The 2,089-nt window shown below is 37.6% G+C and overlaps 1 protein-coding gene across 1 annotated transcript in view; it reads right to left on the bottom strand.

The window, feature by feature from the left end:
• Window positions 1–2,089, bottom strand: part of DTNBP1 (dystrobrevin binding protein 1) — a 125,546-nt gene that overhangs the window by 65,230 nt on the left and 58,227 nt on the right. The window contains exon 6 of the mRNA XM_015567804.1: window positions 743–765. Within this exon, the coding sequence (XP_015423290.1) occupies window positions 743–765 (23 nt within the window). The remainder of the gene's footprint in view (window positions 1–742; window positions 766–2,089) is intronic.

Here is a 2,089-nt window from a genome sequence, read left to right as displayed (position 1 = left end):
CCCTCAGCACAGCTCCCTTGGGGGCCTAAGCGTTTAGTCAGACATCCCCCAAGGGCTCCCTGGCTGCCAGAGGATGTCTGACTGCAAGCTTAGGCCTGATCCCCCGGGGAATGGGCCTAAGTCGACAGGTGGACATCCCCCAAGGGGTCCTACTCTGCGAGAGGGCACAGGCCGGGCTGAGGGATCCCCCCTCCCCCCGAGTGCACAAATTTTTGTGCACCAGGCCTCTAGTATATATATAAAAAGCCTAATATGCAAACTTTCCCCATGGGAGCGACAGGGAGGTGCACCAGGCCTCTAGTATATATATAAAAAGCCTAATATGCAAACTTTCCCCATGGGAGTTCGACAGGGAGACTGATCACTCACTATGATGTGCGCTGACCACCAGGGGGCAGCATGGAATGAAGGGAGGCCCCGGCTAGCAGCTGGAAGGCCCTGATTGGCCCTGATCACCCGTCAGGCCTAGGAACCCTACCCATGCAGGAATTTCGTTCACTGGGCCTCTAGTTACTTATAATGGTCATTTGTAGCAACTCTCGCTTGGTACATGTATTATAGCTAAACAATATCAAAATCATTTGTGATTAAATAAAACTGACAAAGCAGTATTAAGCAAAGTTTTTTGATGTAAACTGATTTAAAGAAAAAGGAATGAGTTCGTTCATCATCATTAAGAAAGAACATCTGACATCAATTAAGTCTCATCTACTTTAAAGTGAAGAATTAAACACAAAATTACCTTTGAAGGTTTCAAGTTCCTTCCTGTAGAAAAAAAAAACATAAATTTAAAATAATCTATTCCCAATGAAAACTGCTCTTAGATTATAATAAAAATATATGTACCTCTAATGCCCAGAGTGATATCGCTGGATGCTTACATATCAATGCTTTACTGTAATTACCAATACAATTAGCCTAAATCTACTATTTTCAGTTTTTCTATTACACGATTAATTGCTCAAAAAATTCTGCCAAAATTTAAAATACTGAAATACTTATAAGAAAACACAGAGCATTTTAATGCCAGCTGTGACCATCTTGTATATATAATAATCAACTTAAAAGAGCACTTAATTGTCCCTTCATTAATAAACTTTAAATAACAGAGTTTTAAGACCTCTAATTAAAAATTGTCCAGAATAGGGGCAGTTATTCCTCATTTAAATAAAAGGGGAAGCAAGTATCAAAATACGGAGGTCCATCGCTCATCCTGACACAAAAGGCCCAAGCCTCCAGGAAATCCTGTGCTTGGCAATTTTGTCAGTGTCAATTAAGGACGCTGAAATACAGTTTCCTGGGGAAATTTAAAGCGAGAGCAAACAGATGAAGGAACACAAAACAAAACATTTTTTTACAAAGAAGTTGACGCAAGTTATTTCCAGGTTTTCCTTCATAAAATTTTAATTCCATTTTTCTTATTAGTACTAATAAAAAGTAATTTTGAGGAGGTAAGTTTACTTAGTAAAGACTTGTTATCCCACTCAAAATATGAAACATTTTTCTTTTATTTGCACTGTAGATTTTGCTAAAAATTTAGAGATATTTCAAATCAGTATTTCACACTTCTAATTACAATACTGCTCATGTTCCAAAATAGTACTGACTATAATTAACAGCTGGCAGGGAGGACTGGCATGCTGCCGCCCCCTGCAAGACCAAACAGATAATATTCTTGTAACAGCCTAGTGGAGGTTCTTAATCAGATGGTCATCCCAGTTCTCTTTTTCTAGAAATACTGACTCTTCATAATACTGCTCCAGCATCAAGTTCATTAAGTAAAAGAATGTTATTTTCAATCCCATCTTTTAAAAAACATATGCAATTGTTTCCCTTTAGCTAATAGTCCAACTTAATTCTTAAAAGATTAGGTAAAAAATAAATAGGCCTAAAACCCACTTAATATTCCAATAATGGGATGAACACTGAAATACCTAACAGAAAGGCAACATGAATCATTAAGAGAACATCTTGAAAAGATATCTTCAATTTACTTCTTAGGAGCAATTCCCTAAGGTCACTGATGGGTGGAAAAGATGATATCACTCAGGTTAATATTGTAATGAGTAATTCTTTTTTCTATAACCAC

The sequence above is a fragment of the Myotis davidii genome, unplaced genomic scaffold (genome assembly GCF_000327345.1).
Source record: "Myotis davidii unplaced genomic scaffold, ASM32734v1 scaffold62, whole genome shotgun sequence".
In the NCBI taxonomy this organism is placed as follows: domain Eukaryota; kingdom Metazoa; phylum Chordata; class Mammalia; order Chiroptera; family Vespertilionidae; genus Myotis; species Myotis davidii.
This window is presented reverse-complemented; position numbering and strand designations above follow the sequence as displayed.